The 16,676-nt window shown below is 43.7% G+C and overlaps 1 protein-coding gene across 1 annotated transcript in view; it reads left to right on the forward strand.

The window, feature by feature from the left end:
- SIX4 (SIX homeobox 4) overlaps positions 1-15,773 on the forward strand; it is a 16,928-nt gene extending 1,155 nt beyond the window's left edge. Inside the window, exons 3-5 of the mRNA XM_026849222.1 lie at positions 443-1,131; positions 3,584-4,166; positions 10,436-15,773. Of these exons, the coding sequence (XP_026705023.1) occupies positions 443-1,131; positions 3,584-4,166; positions 10,436-10,607 (1,444 nt within the window). The 3' untranslated portion in view covers positions 10,608-15,773. The remainder of the gene's footprint in view (positions 1-442; positions 1,132-3,583; positions 4,167-10,435) is intronic.
- Positions 15,774-16,676: the final 903 nt, after the last annotated feature.

Below are 16,676 nucleotides of genomic sequence, written 5' to 3' on the forward strand. Positions count from 1 at the left end.
GGCCCTGGCCGGGGTCGGGCAGCGCTTCCCGGCCTGCTCTCACCTCCCGCAGCTGCCGCCCAGCGATTTACCAAATGGCTGCGGCCGGTCTCACAGCCGCGGGCACCCTGGGACGGCCGGGGAGAGGGAGGGGGTCCCGGGCAACCCCCTTCGGTCGGCCGGGTCGGATGGCCGGGAAGGGGGCATTTATTTGCAAGTCCCTAACACAGTTGGTAAAGTTTCTCCTCAGCAAGCGTTTGATTTGATGTGCCCTTTTCTAAGGATTTCTAAAATTCTCCCCCTTGATTTGAAATTCGTTTAAAGTGCCTTGTAAAGGCAAAACACTGGGAAAAATTACTTAGGAAAACTCTCACAAACTGTATCAAAGCAAAGAGTCCCCCTTGGTGCAGAGCTCGCTGGCACGCTGTGGTAATGCAGTGTCATCTCTCCGTCTCTTCCATAGCGAGTCAGATGGCAACCCTAGCACAGAAGATGAATCCAGTAAGGGGCAGGAGGATTTATCTCCCCACCCGCTCCCCAGCTCATCCGACAGCGTTACCAGCCTCAGCCTTCCCGGCCACACGGAACCCGTCTACATGCAGCAGCTCGGAAACACTAAAATAGCCTTGAGTTCATCTGGCGTCTTGTTGAATGGAAACCTCGTGCCTGCCAGTACCTCTCCTGTCTTTCTCAATGGTAGCTCTTTTCTTCAGGGACCCAACGGTGTCATTCTCAATGGACTCAGTGTGGGGGCTTCGCAGACGGTTACCTTAAATTCGCCCAAAACCACGTCAAGCGTTGTGAGCAACGGGGTGTCCATTACTGACATACTGTCATCTTCATCAGAAGATGTTAAGGACTTCAAACTCCTTCAGGCTTCAGTCCCCAATGCCACGGCAGCCACCTTCAGCCCCAGTAACATCCCGGTCTCATTCCCGGGTTTGATACCAAGCTCAGAGGTGAAAAGGGAAAGCGTACAAACTGCTGCTTCCCAAGATGGAGGCTCCGTAGTTACTTTTACTGCTCCTGTCCAAATAAACCAGTATGGCATTGTCCAGATCCCCAATTCAGGAACAAATGGCCAGCTGCTGAACGGAAGCATTGGTTTTTCTTCTCTGCAGCTGCCTCCCGTTTCTGTGGCAGCTTCACAAGGTAAAAGTTTTGTCTTGTACAGTAAGAGGTGTGAAAAACTGTTAGTATCAGGTATGCTTAGCGTTTTAGCAGCTGTGGTCCTTTTCCTCCAAGATACCAGGATTGTACCTTTGCCATGGCCACACACAGTACATCAAATAATACCTTTTGCCTTACTTTATGGTGGGTTATGCTTGTGGGCAGACTGTTACACGAGGCTGAGCTCCTCTACTAAAACCAGAAAAGGAGGTCTGGTATTTTACACCCCTTTCAGCTCATGCTGTTCTCAGAAGTCTGTGATGCCAATCTTCACAAATACCTGTAAATTTTACATGTTTCAGTAGTTCAAAATATTCCCCATTTGCCCTTGAACTCTTTAAATGGGAAGGTTCATAAAAATGAAAATTACGGCAGCTGGAAATTGTTACAGTTGTTGTTCTTGTGGTGGTTGTTTTGGTTTTTTGTTGTTTTAACCAAAGCATTTCATAAAAATAAATTTTAAATTACTATAGACACAACAAGACCAAGCAGTTACACTCATACGTTTTCTGTCCTGTAATTAAGAAAGATTAAACTTCAGGGAAACAATAGAAATACACAATAGCTCGTAGATATAAAATGCGAGGGTATTTGGATAAAACTGCCCTCGGTCCAAGGGAAATATGTCATCGCAGGTTCACGTGCCAAGTGTGCAGGCTCCTCCCCAAGTTTGCTTTAGAGTTTGTCTTAACATACCATAGACTGAAACTTGCGGCCGGCCAGGAAGAATCCCAGGGAGCACAAGCCTCGTTCTGGATCTTTGTTTTGAAGCAGGTCAGTTACAGAGCACAACTGAACGGCTTTGTTACTCATTAGCCACTGTATCTTTGGTTATGAAAATAATTAAACTTGAATGAATCTCTCTAGTTTCAGGACCTGTGAGTACTATAATGAAAATCAAACTGTACTCATGTTAACTTATTTGAATTAAATGTGTATAAGGAATTAATCTTGCTTTATTATGGGGAGGAACACTGAAGCTGTACAAACACATTTTAAATGAGTGAGTAATTATAAGATCCTAAAATGTAGCACTTGCAGTCACGGGAAGTTATTGGTACGTAGCTTAACCAAGTGAAGACATTCAGTCTGAATGCCACCTCTAATTACAAAAGCCGTTTAATCTGCATGCTCCAAGGCATAAACTGACAGCCAGCAAAGGTGAGAAAGAAAGTTCTGTCCCTTAAGTAGTGCGGGAGTATTGTATTTGAAAGTCCTAAGATTCATAATAAGCTCCTCACTGAACAGTGTCCCCATTGTTAAAAATACTGATTCCTGATGGAGAGTGATCCACCATATGTCCAGTGCAGAGAAAAGATCTGTATTTGCTGCTTTGATTCTTTTATTTTTCTTAACACAAGACGGATGGATAGCTGGCTGCCTATTCCAAGTGAAGTGTGCTGCAGGGTATTTTAAGTAAGCTATAGTAAATGGTACCTTATTGACAGGTAACTTCAAGTTGCCTTGCTTTATTCTTCTATTTTATGCATGTGAGTAAGATCTTCCAAAAAATCATTACTGATTAACAGAAATTACTAGGGAGCTAAAATATTCCCCAGGTGAGAAGTTAATTTTCAGTGTTGTAAAAAATTCAGGTGTCTCCAACTGTAGCCTCTTAAGATGATAATTAAACTGTTTTTGAGAAAGAGAGGTGTTTGAAATGGGACCCAGTCCCAATAGAGACAGTATATCTTATTTTAGGAATTATTATAATGGCAACTTACATGGCATGTCCAGTAAAACCGACTTCAGGTCATCTCTGGCCACCTCTTTTTGCCTTGGCTAGCTACAACATCACGTGAGCAGTGCCATGGCTTTCAGCAAAGCTAGGCTGTCACTGGGTGACTGCACAGCGTGGTGGATGTGGCAGGGCTAAGCTTTTAGAAACACGTGATAAAGTGAGGTGAAAGGCAATATAAGAGTATCCTTAACAGACTACCTAGTTAACCCAAGTTACTGTTTTTTGATGTTTTCTCTACAGGTTGACTCAGGTGGTTTCTGCCCAGCGGCAGCGGATTTCATGTGACGTCTCTCCAGTTCCCACACACAAGCTGTAGTCTGTCACTGAACTATCTTTAATAGCTTTTCATGTTTCTATTCTTAGATAGAAATTGAGTGGTGGCAACTAGTGAAGGCCAAAGCACGTTCATTTTAATCACATGGCTGGGGACTATTTGCCCCTTAATGAGTCTAAAAGATATCTAATATACCAGAACATTTTTTTTTCTTTCTAGAAGCAGTTTCTATTAAAAGCTTTTATTTCTTCATACCAAATTTTCTCTCACCTGTTGTAAACAACGCTGTTCTGTGTTGCATTAAATATTAGCATATGTATGTACCACAAACATAAAAAAGACCAAAATGTCTTAACAAAATGCCTGCGCAACTCTCTGCCAACTGTAATATGCGTTTTCTTTTGCTTCCCTTTCTCTAGGTAATGTTTCAGTAAATCCCAGCACATCTGATGGAGGAACTTTTACGACTGAATCTTCAACAGTGCAGCAAGGAAAAGTTTTCTTCAGCCCCCTCACTCCAAGTGCAGTCGTTTATACGGTTCCCAATTCAGGCCAGGCAGTAGGCTCTGTCAAGCAAGAAGGACTGGAAAGAAGCCTTGTGTTTTCTCAGTTGATGCCAGTCAGTCAGAACACACAACTAAATGTAAACATGTCTTCTGAAAATATATCCAGCGGAGGACTCCAGTCCCTGGCCTCCTCGTTAGTGAATGTAACACCCACACATAATTTTTCCCTCACACCAACTCTTTTAAATGCTGCAGAACTGAACTCTGGTATCTCGGAGAGCCAGTCTATGTCATCACCCATGACCAGTACCTCTACGGTGATATCTATCAGCAACACTAACTATGCAACCCTTCAGAACTGCTCCCTCATTACCAGTCAAGATCTGTTGTCCATTTCTACAGCACAGCCCGCACTTGGAGAAATAATTTCTACCAGTGGAGACCGTGTCAGCCACCCCTCTGCACAAGTACATCAAGATTTTGTCAGAGAGCACAGGTTAGTTCTGCAAGCCGTACCTGATGTCAAAGAGAATTTCTTACCTAATTCTGAGAGTAAGTCAACTGGCAATTTAATGATGCTGGATTCGAAATCCAAGTATGTTATGAGTAACATGGTCGACACGGTTTGTGAAGAACTGGAAACAGACAAAAAAGAACTTGCCAAACTGCAGACAGTTCAGATGGATGAAGATATGCAAGACTTGTAAATTTTTTTTTCTTGCTTTCTGTTTTAATAGATAAGTCTCCTGTTGAGGCCCTAACAAGCACCAAGTGGGTTGTTTTTTGTTTTTTTTTTGTTTGGTGGGTTTTTTTCATTTAAAGAAAACAGAAGAACATTTAAATGGTCTGAATTGATGTACAGAGGAATCTCTGGCAATGGAATTAGGTTGCCACACTTGGGTTGCATGGAGTGTTCTCTTTTAAGCAGATTAAAGGAGAAGGGAAATGCCAGGGCAAGTACTGAGCGAATGGGTACAGGTTTGGCTAAGAGATACTACCCTGATAATTTAACTAGAGTCTCCATAGTACAACGTACTCTCAACAGTAAGTATACACTCCTAACTTTAGATAGAAAACAAAAATCTTGCTCTGAAAAGGTAGAAACAATGCAGTCACTTTTGCTGTTTACTTCTAGTCCATGGGCATTGAGAAATTTTTAAGGAACTCTAGACGATACCTCACCGACTACTTTTATGTTGTTTGAGGTTAAGAAACTAAACAAAATCATAAATGTTGTTACTGGTGTGTTTGCTGCTTTACAGCAGACTTGCAATCAAACCAAAAATCTCACATCAAACATTTACAGATTTCTAAATGCTACAGCTAGCATTTTGTCAATGCACCAGAAAAAGCATCATTTGAAACTCTTAATTATGCAACTCAGAAGCTTTCTCTCCAGTATGAATGTAAATATTGTTTCAGTTCTTATAAAGGAGACTTTTTTTAAATTAGTACAATGGATTTTATTTATGGTTTATGTTCCCTTTCACTTTAGACACAATGCATTGAAAAGGAAAACGTTTTCTGGCTGTTTTAATTTATTTTTATTGTTTGAGCAGGAAGTAAACGTAGTTATTTCTGACAAGGTTTTACTTTTTTGTAGTTTTTCAAGCAATAGACTGTAAAAGTAAAATGTTAATCACACTGAAACTAGAAAATGAACTCCCAGTCTCACAAACCCAGGAGGTCCCTGTCTCTACCCTCTCTGTGTTCAGGGGTTTTTTGTTTGTTTTGTTAGTAATTTGCGAATTAGTTGAAACTTTTTGTGTATTTTTTACAGAATTCCATGTGCCTTTCTTCCTAGTGGCCTTATCTTTGTTACTGAAGCACAGTGGCAGGAGGAATAAAAACACTGATTTGCAAATATCCGTCCTCAGGGCCAAATCCTGATGCCTTACTTCTGCAGGTAGACCCACTGACTTCGGTGCCCCTACTTGCACAAGTAAGAAGAGTTTTAAGTCTGTTGGTCATTGTGGGTGACATTTACTAGCGGTGCAGAGCGCCAAAGATAGGTCCTTCTGCACCACATCAGCAGGGCAGGAGGAGTCCGGAGAGGGACCATGGGCAGAGCTGGCATGCTGAGGGAAAGGTCTTGGCTCCAGCCTCAGGCAGATGAGCAGGAGAGGTCAGGTGGGCAGGCCAGGGAAGGGAGCCCCATGTTTACATGGACCCATTGGCCAAGGAGCCCGTGTGGGAGGGCTTCAGCTGCTGTTCAAGCAAGCAGGCCCCCATCCAGGACTGCACTTAAGTGTGTATTTATATGTCCTTCCAGAATAAGCAGCATGGGGGGCAGTGGTGGGAACTGCAGCTGCCCAAAGGGCTTGTGGGAGCAGCTGTGGTCTCTGCCCGTCTGGGAATGGGTCTCCTCTCCCTTTGCCTTTTGTGCTGTGCCAGGGACAGCAGAAGCAGGCGGGCTCTGGGCAGGTGGAACAGATGTTACCTTTCCTCCAGAGGAGTTTTTGTAGCATGGAAAAGCACATCCTTAAGCTTTAAAATAATAAGAGGAATGCAAATGTATAAAAATGACATGCTGTTAATCTTTGTGGTTTCATTTTGTTAATTTTTATTCTAATGTGAATATATACAGTAGCTGAAGCATGTGTTCATCCTCATGAGGGGCCTGGTCCACAGCCTTTGGAAGGCAATGGGAAATGTTTTGTAAGCTTCTGTGAGCTCCAAATCAGGCTCAGGACAAAACAAGATCATTTGTAAAGGACAAAAAAATGGAAAGGAAAGAGAATAGGGGTAGCACATCCCAGTCTGTTTCTGTCTTGGTTGTTAACTGGTTCTGTGGAAAGCTTTTGAGGATTGAAGGGTTTTTTTCTGTGCACCGTGTAGGCATTTTTTCCGTGCACCGGCGTAGGCATCCTTTCTATTATTTTGCACTATATTGAATACAGCGTGTTTTGCAACGTATTCTGTGGAACCTCGAAGCTGATATCTGTCAGTAAGCACTGGAGTCCACACTGCAAGCCAGGGTCTCTAGGGCTGCAGGGAAAAGTGCAGGGAAAGGGAAGAGCAAGTGTGCAAGGCACACGCTTCACAGCTATACTGAGTCACTGATGCTCTGCAGACAGAAGCAGCCCGTAAGCCGTTGGCTGTCCCCACATGCTCCCAAGCAAAAAGGGTATTTAAGGCAAGCACTTTAAAGTGGAGATTATCACAAGCAGAACATGGAGCTATATGTTCCCCTGGCACAACTTCCCGTGACATTCAGGGGATCTTCATGTGAGCAGGGAATCAGATAGTCCAGAGTTCTCCTCTCTGCTCTGCCTGTTTATCTGTTTGCTGGGTTCCAACGTGAGCAATCTGCTTCCCACCTCTTCTTTGCCCATAAAATGAAGATATTGATGACGATAACAGTAGCTGCATCTGCTTTGCATGAATTTGTTCAACCATTTGGAAAATTAAAAGGACCCTGTATCGTCGTCATATTAATGGAGAATATGTGCATGGCTCTGAAGGAGTTGTTTGGGGCTTAACATTTCATTTGTGAAGCTCAGGCTATATTTGGAGGCAAGCTAGAGAGTATTTCAGAGCACTCTCAGTTGTTGATGCGATCAGGTCTCATAACTGAAAAGACTGTGGTGTTATGCCAGTACCTGTTACTTTTTAAAATTTTTCCTTCTTTGCATTTGTTGTGTTACTGAGGCTCTGAATTCCATGGCTTTGCAGCACAGTTGAGGTGAAAACTGTGTACGTTGTTACAGTGGCACGTATCTTGGAGTGTCTGGTACTTCTAATAGGAGACTTCCCACTCTTCAGTGGAGCGGAGGATGTACATAAAAGCAGTGGTTTGGGACAAAGTAAGATTAATCTATTCTAGTCTTCCAGATATCAAGTAACTTATTATTATGTTTTACTCTTTTTTTATCCCATTGAAAATAAGTGTCATTCCCTCCAGATAACGTAGTTATAACCTCATGTTTTCTGCAGGTACATATGCACAATATAAAGACTCATTGCACGGTACAGTGTTTTTAAAATAGATATTTAAATAGTAGTTTTACTCCTACTGTAAAATAAGGGTCAGTTTTTATTACATGACCCTCAAGCAAGCAGGCTAACTGCTCTAAATAGTCAGTACACAAAGTCCCAAAAAGCGCCTGGGGCCAGATCTTCGGCTGCTGTAAATAAGGCATTGCTCCACTGATTCCCTAGCTAAGGATTTTACACAGTGTTTAGGGGATATGGATGCTCGTGTCCCACACACGTGAATGGCAATGAGCGTCCAAGCCCCACAGACAGTCCTTATTATCACATTCTGTTGTTTAAATGGAAGGTATGTCTCTCTGGCATACGTGTTCCTTCTCCCTCCCTCTCTGTTACGGATGAGAATAAAGGATCGTTTCAACTTCACATATGTTTGTAACTTGTAAGTCCACTGGAAATCTTACAGGAAACATTGCCAAATTCTACTACTTTTCTGGTCCCAGACTCAGCTTTGAAAAATACGCTTAAAGTTTAAGCAAATTCCTACAAAGCATGATGTTAAAAACCCCTTTGTTCTTTACTACTTTTAATTAAAGCTGCCTCTGTTTTACCCAGAGTTTTGCAGAGAACCAGAAATACATTAAAATGAATGCTCTGTCTGGACTATTTGCAGCATTATTCCTGTGGTCTTACCTAAAAGGACATTTCAGCCACATAAATCTCGGACATCCGTCGACAGTTCCATTTGCTTTAATGTCCTTTCACACCAGCCGAGAATATGGTCCATTCATTTCACTGGAGTTGGGTCAGGAGTGGATTTGGCCCGCTGTATGGTGGCAGTATGAACCAGTGCACAAGGCTGACACTCGGACAGTTATAACCGAATGGTCACAGTCTATTGAAGCATATACCTCTTCCCACTTACTGCTTTACCCTACCTGTGGATTCAGGAAGACGCATTCGGAAAGCTACTTTACCCAGAAGTAAGGCTGGAACCATCTTCATTGTTATTACTATCAATCTGACATTATTGACAATAATGGACAGATTCTGACTTCAAATCCTGCAAAATCACCTCAATAGCTATTTTCAGTTAAATTTAACCTGTGTGCACAGGAGCTTTTCCCGTCTGTAGATTTCATAGAATCATAGAATGGTTTGGGTTGGAAGGGACCTTATAGATCATCTAGTTCCAACCCCCCTGCCACGGGCAGGGACACCTTCCACTAGACCAGGTTTCCAGTGCCTGTGTACTTTTCTTGGCGAGGGCAGATGAACAACCAAGAGGGTGCATCCCTCCAGTTTCATAAAAAAATAATGTGTGCAGGACCCCCAGGGGCATGAATTGCCTAGTGCTTGTGGTCAAGAAGCATCTCAAATCATAAAAAGAATAGCAATTTTATAACTCGAAACAAAAAGTAATGAAATTTTGCGAGCAAGGAGACCTGAAGTCTTCCTGTATCTCCTAGCAATTATTATCTTGAAGGATATTTTATACCTTACTTGTATGTTTCATATAATTTAAAACTAGCTTCTTAAATTTCTGAATTCAAGGAGGGAGTGAATCTTCTGACTTTCAGGATTCACATTCAGAGGATGTTTGTTCTTTTGCTGCATGTACTGTTTGTCCAGAACTAACCAGTTATTTCTGCGATATGGGTTTATTGTGCCTTACAACAAATATGAAACTTAAGCGGAATGTACGCATTAGAGGAGGGAATAATCAGAAGACTTTACTGCACTGTTAGGTGATGCCGCCCCAGAGTGTATCATCAAACATATCTGTGCTTAATTACCCAACCAAAGAGATCTAAAGTATGTATGTTTGTTGTACTGTAATAGGGGTTTGTGCCTGGACAATTAAGTGTTTTATTTGTATTCTGAGATGATGTGAACTTATTTTTCTAAACACTATACTGAATAAACTTTATATTTATACACATCTTGTGTAAATATTTCCAGTTGGATATAATGTGAGGACCTTGAATTTTGTGTTAAAAAAGCAATCTGAAGTAGAAACTCAGCTTTTAATGACTCATTGTGAAGGTGGTGGCAACTAGGAACTCTGTACTCACCAGGGAATTGATCTAAAGCCTACTTAAGCTAGAACGAGACTCTGGTGACTTGAGTGGGTTTTGTCAGACCCTAACTTTGCATCTAAAATACTAAATTAAAAACCATAAATCTTCTATTTTATTTCAAATCTAGCTGTTAAATCTATGTCTCAAAATTTATACTGTAATTAGATAGATAATACTGAAATGACTAGTCAGTATTTATTTACTCGTGGCTCCCATGGCATTGGGATGCTTTCTATGTCAGGATTTCTTTTTGGGTAGGTAAATTCCTATTTGCTAAATTCGTGTTTGTCAAACTTTTTCTTTTAAAATATTGCACTTGGTATCAGACCTGGTTTGAGCAGACTTTTGAGAACAGCCTGAAATTTATGTTCCCTTGATATTAAAGGATGTAAACACATTACCATATTACTTAAGATCTGTGTTCCAAGTACAAGGATTGCCTAGTTACGGTTTTGATGCCAAAATGAATGACAGTAAGTTGAAGCAGGCTAACCTGTACGGGTGAAATAGTTTCCCTCACTGAAGCTATATATACTTAGAGATACTTGACAGCCTGCACATGCCAGCAGGAAAACACCCTTTCACCCCTTAAATTGTATTTAGGCCGTAGGAAGAAAGATGAGGTCTGTGAGATTTAAGTTTTTTAGTAGTCCGACCCAGTTGTATATATCCCTATTACATTTCTCATCACTAAGACATTACCTTTCCTTACCATTATTCACTGTTCCTCCATCTTTCCGGTGTATTGCAGCCACGTCCCGCTGGCTCCACACAGCGCTGCTGATGGCGGTCCCGGTGGCACAGCGCCGCGAGCCGCCTCCCGGCCCTGGGAGCATCTCTCCCCTCTCTGCCTGGGGTTGACCTGCCTCACACTCTGCAGCTGCCGAAGTAAATCCAGTTACTCAGGAACAGCCCTAAGGTAGAGAGAAACAATTGCCTTGTTGCCCAACTCCTTTTCCTTCCCAGAAGCAGCATGCATGACTCAGTCCTGCTGTTCATAGTGCTTCCCTTTGCCATGCTTTGGTTTTGCCTGAGCAGTAGGACTGTGATAATATTTTCCTGCCCTGCAGATACCAAATTCCTGATTGATCCCTGGACGGCAGCTCCATCCAGCTTTGCTCGGAGCGCGGGCTGAGAGTCTAAAGATGTCCTTCAACCGAGCTGTGAGCAGCTTCTTCTCTCATTTCTGCCGTGTGACAGAGCCAGGGGGGGAACCACCACAGCTGGGTTGGCTCCAGCCAGGGAAGATCCCCTCCAGGAGGGGGTTTCTGGCTGCGCAGCCCCTGCACACGAGCAGACAAAAGTACGGAGGGTTTGAGGGCAACTGAGAAGCGGAAAGTCTCAGCATATGCAAATGTCAAAATTCTCCCTGAGCAGCCACCCATGCGGTATGCAGGATGAATCATGTCCTAACGGAGCGCATTCCTGCTACTTTGGAGGGCTTTGCAGATGTGTTCCAGGTCACCCTGGGCGAGAAAACCACACACAGCCACGGTTACTTCTTCACTGGCAGCTTGTGTGCAGATGGAGAAAAGGGGGACAGCACCTTCAGAAGGGTCAGCAGCTGGGTCCCCAAGCCCCTGCCTTTCACACGGGGCCTGGGGATGCTGGAGAGAGGACCAGGGCTGCCAGGGCAGTAGCTGGGATAAAGCTGATAGCAGGCTTGGCGAGACGGGCGGTTGCTCTTGATCTAGCGGGGAGACAAACTGGGAAGGCAGGCAACGTTGGAAGACAGCACTTTTTATCCTCTGTTCTGGCTGGATTTTCCCCGGTGCCAGATCAGAAGGGAATTTTCCTGCTCCAAGAGGCAGAGGTTGGGTCAGTAAAACAAGATCTTAATATAAATAGTCTTGGCTTGGAAAGCAGAGGTCTCCTTACAGGGTTTGCATCCCCTGTTGTAGTGATCTCTGGCTGCAGAAAGCTTTGGACTGGAGTCTCAGGACAGTATATCTCAGTTATGGATACAGATCACATTTTTAATATAAAAATACATTTTAGAAGGAAAATTATTCCCAGAAATAGGAATTCATCTGCCAAACAATGTGCACATAACTGACTTTACACTTAGAGGTGCCAGAAAGTTCAGGAATGAGACCAACAATAAAAAACCAACACACGTGTGAAAAATCTACGACATTAAAGCCAGATTCAATAAAAATAGCACCTAGTTTATATGCTGCAGAAGCTGGCACACGCCTGTGAAAACCGAAGGAAAAAGATAAAATGTTCAGAAGTTGCACGAAGTCCAGAGGAACTGAGCAGCGCTGGAGTAGAGCTGATGGTTACTTAATAACTCATGTACAATATTCTCAAGTGTAAGTACTTTAATTCTTCATCCTGCTACTTCTCGGGCAGAAAGACCCAATTTGGAATACTTTGGGCTAATCAATAAGCTTTGTTGTTGCAGCCAAAGTGCTTTGCAATAGTTCTTATGTTACCCAAAAGAACTCCAGAATGTTACACCGCACCATTTTCTTTTCTATTCTGCAAACTGACAGCCAATTATTTTGGTGTTAGTGGTATCCCTTATATCGCTTGCAGCTGTAAAACGCAGCCCCTCCCCTGAGGAGCTTACAGTATACAGAAATAAAAGCAACCCGAGCTGGGAGGGGAGAGGAGCAGAGGGAGAAGAGGTGGTTTGCCCGGGGCGGTGCTGGCAGTGGGTGGCAGAGGCAGGTTGCAAAGCCAGGTCTCTGACTCCCCCTGTTGCTTTGCCCACTGGCTCATGCTGCCTCCCCAGGAGCCCAATCCGGCTCGGATGCAATGCCCCCTGACAGCAGCAGGAGGACTTGCTGCTTATGCCAAAGCTACGTTTGCTTCACTCGTTTATTTACTACATTTACAGCCACCTTCTGATGCCGACCTATAGCCACATAAGCCTCCAGCAAAGCCCTGTCGATGACTAGACTGGCTCTGGACTGGGATCACTGACCCTCCAAACACTCAGGCTCCAGAAAAAAATGCTCCTGCATGAATCACCCCATCAGGGTGATGCACACGCGAGCCCTGAAAGACTCCAAAGCCACCCACTTCCAGATCAAGGCAATTTGAGAAAGGTTTGACTCATCTCCCACCAAGTCCAAGGAGCTGAGGGGGGAGATGTGCTCACAGGAGGTGAGAATGGGTTAGTCCAGAGCCTGAGCTGTGCATGCTTTTGCATGTCCTAAGCCAGTAGTTTCTTAAAATAATAAGAAAAAAATGACAGCTAAGAGCCTACCCATGCCCTAGGAAGATGTTGGGGATTTTGCTGTTTACTGCTGCCTAAGCAAACAAGGGCAGGCAGAGGATCAGAAGGCGGTTCTGGAAGGCAACACTTTCTATACCAACCCAAGCACATTTGCAACAGACATACAAATATATAGCTTGCCTCTGTTAAAAAACGTTACCTGTTTTGCTGTATGCATGCAGGTGGAAGTGAGCACTGACCAAAGACTCTCTCTCAAAAAAAAAAAAATTCTTTATTTTGAGGTTCACTATGAAGTTGCAGAAGGGGCAGCCTCCGCTCCTGCTTGCAGGCAACATGTAATAGAGTTCAGTCCCAAAGCTCAGAGAGTGAACCAGGCTGAGGCCCAAAACCCCCAAGCTAGTGCAGATTCCTGACCTGCTGCTGAACAGTGTGTTGTCCCCTTGCTCAAAACTTGTGACAGAACAGCAGCAGAGGCAGCAGGGGTTAACTGCCCTGTTAGTGCTGTGCTGGGAGAAGCATGCTGGAGCAATATCAGTAGGAGAGCTGCAAACTCTAGAGGCGTGATATCATCTGCATGTGGAGGGATTTACGCACATAACACCCCTATGTAGGGAATGACATTAACTTTCTGAAGGGTGATGTAGCCCTTCTCCTCCTCTTGCCTATAAATGTAATCATGTTCTCACCAGAGCTTCAAAACATTGTTCGCAGTACTTCTGATTCTTGCATCGCCTGCAGGGCTTGGTGTCCCCCAGATTTGCCAAGAAAGCAGCCAACACCAGGACAGAGAAGTAAAGCACATGTAGACACGTCTGCCCACGGGGACAAGGGCTGGATGAGAGACAATAGCACGTTCAAGCCTCCAGGTCAGCATGCACCAAGGTTCTTCAGCTGAGCCCCCACAGCATCTTCCCCATGGTTCCTTTTGCTTGGGATGCCTCAGGTCCCCCAGCTAAATTCCAAGAGGGGTGTTTAGGGACTGCTCTCATTTGCCATCTTTCCCATAACCTCTCAGCCCCACAGACCTCTGCAATAAGAGGGAGGTAGGACCCAGGACTCCCAAAAAGAACTACCTGAAAGCAGGCTGCTGACAGCAGCCTATTTCCAGGTATCGCTTTATCAAATGGAGCCCAGCCTGGCTGGAAGCGCTCCTGGGAGCGCGGGGCATACTGCACATACCGGGCACGGTTGCCTTGCACTGGCCAGCAGCGCTGCAGAACGCCCGGTCCCAGGACAGAGATCAAGCTGTGCCAACCAGCCCTCCCTAGGCTCGGCCAGGGCAACACTGACAATTTACTGTCCTGGTAGAGGGTTGCCAGGCGGACATTTGGCATCTCCTGCTACACACAGCATCAGGGCTGGCAGTCTTGGTAAAACCACTTCTGGCCTTAGTGTCTGGGAAAACCTTCTTACAGCTACTGGGGGGGAGGGTGTGTGTGTGTGTGTGTGTGTGCAAACCAAAGGCAGAGCTAACCTAAATATCAAACCAGGAGAGCTTCATCCCATTCCTTTAGAAATGTCACTCCCAGCAAATAGACTACTTGACCAGTTGCTCTTGGTTTGTATTTGTTACCCAATAATGGCAGCAAGTATTGCTAACATATACACAGCTCAGAAGGGCCCCTGTTCCTTCCAAAATTTCCTGCAAAGATATGAATGTTTACAGTTTGGGTTGCAAAAGCAACTTGTTCAGGTGAACGATGCTCACAATGAACCAGGAATAGTCACTTGCCAATTAAAGTACAGTGTAGAGCCTATTTCTGCTCATTTCTTAACTATTCTCAATTCTTAGGATCTTTTTACAAACCATAATAAATTAAATATCCCTGTGAAATAAGCAGCTGATATTAACATAGACTCACAAGACTGGAAGGCAATAGGAGAGGCATATCTAAACCCAAAACTAGACAACACTCCTGCTTAGCCTTTACCAGAGCCAGGTCCAGTGGAAGAAATGCTTCCTGCCTCGCAAGCTCCGCTTCCATTATAGACAGCGCAGCCCGTGTTTCCAGAGCCAGGACTTCACCCTGTGAAACTTGTGCAGAATCATCGACTTGTCTTACAGTTTTTCTCACCTTGGTGTAATTCCTGTATTTAATAAGCACACCCTCTTCCAACATCCAGCAAGTTCCTGAAAATAACAGGCTAGCACCGTGCTTAGTAGAAACCCTTGCTCAAGAGATTGTGGTATTTTGACCTGGAACCACAAGATAATCACTGTTTCAGAACAATTTCCCACTCATCCTGCAGGGGCTTTGCCCAGATCGCATTTCCTCATTTCATCAGGGCATGGAACAGCATCAAAAGGCTGACGGATGCCAAGTTGTGTCACATCTAATGGCTCTTCCCTTTCCAAATGGCATATCATGTCATCAAAGGCAACTAGGCTGGCATGATATAATTTGAGAATCCCACTTTATAGCTGGTAGAAACCGAATCCCAGCGGGTCTGTCAGTAATGATATATTCCAGGTAATACAGGATTGAAATCTCCTGGCCCCAGGTCTCAGTCTTAAACTTAAGCAATGATCTGATTTGCCAACTTTCACAATTTATGAGCTTTGCAATACTTAGTAGCTGATGAGAGAGGGGAAGTAGGCATGGGGGATACGGCCACAGCTTCCTGCTCAACTTCATTCTTAAATTCTTGGAGCTAAAAAATATAAATAAATTTGGAGGTGCTGAAGGTCTCCAAACCAAAGTACATATCAATATGGGTATATCACATTTATCTAACTGTATATAAGTATCTCAAAGATGGTGTCACCTCATGCTTTCTGAACCTTTGGGTCTGATAACACTGTGTGCAACAAGACACTTCAAGAGAATAAACCAGGTATCAAAAGGTACCACTATAGAAATAAAATTAATAAATGGTCTACAAATACAGGAGAATATTTGTCAGAGCTAGTCTTCTGGGTCAATTTACTAGACTGTTGCAGTGTCACCATTAAACATTAATAACTGATTTTTGAAAAACCTCTGTATAACTCAAGGAAACACTTCACTGACCTAAAGTCAATCCCCCCAAAATAAGGGAAATAAGAAATGCATTTCTTAAAATCAGCACTTGTAAGACCAGTTTTGGTTTTAAGGACTTCAGGCAAATTCATTCTACATCCCTGTATAACTCAGATGGGATTTCCAGAGCATCCTGTGCCTGGCAGCTCCCACCAAGACTGGCAGCACAAGCAGCCCCATGCCAGGTTACTCAGAGCCCCAGTTCAACACCACCCCTAAATACACACCTACATACAAACCTGCATTTCAGTGTAGTCATAGTTACCATAAGCAAATGGTTCCCAGTTGTCACAAATGGTCATCAGCTGAGTTATCACTGATAGTGAAGACAAAACAAACCTGAACCTCAAGGGCTGTGGGAAAGGTGGTGGGCAGAGAGAGAAATGTTCATCAGGTGTTTCATACCACCTTCAACCCTGGTCCAGGAAAACTCTGAAGCATTTGTTCTCCCAGACAAATCTAATTGACTTTGGGATTTTTATTTGCTGCAATGTAACAAGATGATGCAAGAAGAACAATCACTCACTGCTCAGCTCACTGAGTTGCAAAGGTTTAGCCTAAACCAGTAATTTGAAAGGGTAATGATGTTTTTCCTCTGGCCCTGACTATAATGGGGATTGAAATGTTCCAAATGCTTGTGTTTTTGTGAAATAAGAGTAAACACAAAGAGAAAGATGGGTTATCCTTTATTTTTCAAGCCTGACTTGGAGGCAAATTGAACTGTAGAACTGTAGCTATCTCCCAAGATTAGCTGATGTTAACCACTGGAAACCAAAAGTCCAGTT

This window comes from Athene cunicularia (assembly GCF_003259725.1).
Source record: "Athene cunicularia isolate RWA chromosome 5 unlocalized genomic scaffold, athCun1 chr5_part1, whole genome shotgun sequence".
Classification (NCBI taxonomy): Eukaryota; Metazoa; Chordata; class Aves; order Strigiformes; family Strigidae; genus Athene; species Athene cunicularia.